Genomic DNA, 1,694 nt, shown 5'->3' with positions numbered 1-1,694 from the left:
ATTGCTCCGTTTGAGTGTCAACCACTCGCTGCAGAGTTCCCATGATGCTCCACAATCACGTGTGTGTGTGTGTGTGTGTGTGTGTGTGTGTGAGAGCAACATTTTGCTGTGGTGGAAATTCTGAGTGCATTTGGTTGGCTGTGGTTAGGTGAGTGTGTGAGTTCTTGCACTTCTAGCTTTGTGAGGACCAGGGTTAAGTTCTGCACAGTGAGGACTTGTTTTTCTGGGCTTTTCATCTCCTTCCTGTATAATACTTCTACAATATGTATTTAAACACGTAATCAAGGTGTTTTAATTGACTGACTTTTGAAAAGTCACGTAAAAGAGAAATTCTGGAATAAAAAGTGCAAAAAACTTTTTTCTCGTTTTCCTTTCTTCTTTTTCGTTTGTTCTATTTAAACTGATGACAACTTGATTTCATCTTTAACAGTTATATTTTATGAGATGATGTTTGATGTAAAATGTGATTTGTGTCAAAGCATCATCAACAAATACGTTCAGTCCACATCACAACATCCAGAAATACATGAAACTCTACAACTCGGTTCCTTTGTGTCCTTCCTCCTACTCCTCCTCCTCCTCTCTCTCTCTCCTCATCTTCCAGTCTGTCATGACGTCACGCGGTCCTCCTCCTGTCTCCGTCTCCAAATGTCCCTGAAGGAGCAGAGACCTCCTGAGAGGAGCGAGGGAGGACCGAGAGAAGACGGACCCGACATTCTTCTTCTTCTTCGCTCCTTCGTGTCGTCGTCATGCTGGACACGCTCACCTTCCTCCTGGAGAAGCTCTTCCTCCTCGCGCACATCAAGCTGTCCAGCCTGCTGCCTCCTCTGCGCCGCCGAGAGCCGCCGCTCACCAGGCGCTGCGACCGGGACGAGGCTCCCGTGCAGCCCGCCGGAGCCCCGCACAAGTTCCGCCGGGGGGACCTGCTGGAGGTCCCGCGGACTCTCTTCACCCACTTCGGCATCTACCTGGGTGACGACCGGGTGGCGCACCTCATCCCGGACATCCTCCCGGCGCTGACCGCCGACAGCCGGCAGATCCAGGAGATGGTGACCAACGCGCGGCTGCTGCTCGGGGTGCTCTCCAAGCGCGCCACCGTCCGCGTGGACTCCGTAGAGGACTTTGCGTACGGAGGTGGGATCCTGCTCAACGCCATGGACCGGGCGGTGCTCCGGAGCCCGCTGTCCGAGGAGGAGGTGGCCCTGCGGGCGGAGCGGCTGGTGGGCTCCGTGTCCTACAGCCTGCTGTGGAACAACTGCGAGCACTTCGTCACCTACTGCCGCTACGGCACCGCGCAGAGCCTGCAGACCGACAAGGTGAGAATCCGGCTCCGGGGTGGCGCTTTTGACGCGTGCGGTAACACGTTCCTTTCATTTTTACGCGCGTGATTGGAGGCGGGTGCTTTGATGTTTTTGTTGTTTCCGCTGCTTTTCACACCAGAGATCCAGCAGTTTGTTCAGAGATGGAGAAGTTTAGAGGAGTTCACACTGAAGCCTCGCGAGCTGTTAGTGGAACATTCTGCTTTTAAAGAGTTTTCTAGTGAAGCTGCTCTTTCTGGGGATCATGTGCGCTTTTTACGCACAGAGGGGGGTCTCCGTGTCGGACTGCGTGCAGCTTAATGAAACACAGAGAGCTTGTTCTGTTCTTTAGGTCGTAACTTCAGTGGGTTCACTGGCTGCTGGTCAGATCTGTAA

The 1,694-nt window shown here is 53.1% G+C and overlaps 1 protein-coding gene across 1 annotated transcript in view; it reads left to right on the top strand.

The window, feature by feature from the left end:
• The first annotated feature begins 635 nt into the window (after positions 1 to 635).
• The window catches only part of LOC116400867 (lecithin retinol acyltransferase-like), a 4,523-nt gene continuing 3,464 nt past the window's right edge, over positions 636 to 1,694 (top strand). Inside the window, exon 1 of the mRNA XM_031878962.1 lies at positions 636 to 1,316. Within this exon, the coding sequence (XP_031734822.1) occupies positions 750 to 1,316 (567 nt within the window). The 5' untranslated portion in view covers positions 636 to 749. The remainder of the gene's footprint in view (positions 1,317 to 1,694) is intronic.

Source organism: Anarrhichthys ocellatus, unplaced genomic scaffold (assembly GCF_004355925.1).
Source record: "Anarrhichthys ocellatus isolate YVR2014 unplaced genomic scaffold, GSC_Weel_1.0 scaffold213, whole genome shotgun sequence".
In the NCBI taxonomy this organism is placed as follows: Eukaryota; Metazoa; Chordata; class Actinopteri; order Perciformes; family Anarhichadidae; genus Anarrhichthys; species Anarrhichthys ocellatus.
Note: the sequence above shows the minus strand (reverse complement) of the source record. Positions and strands in the feature narration are given on the sequence as shown.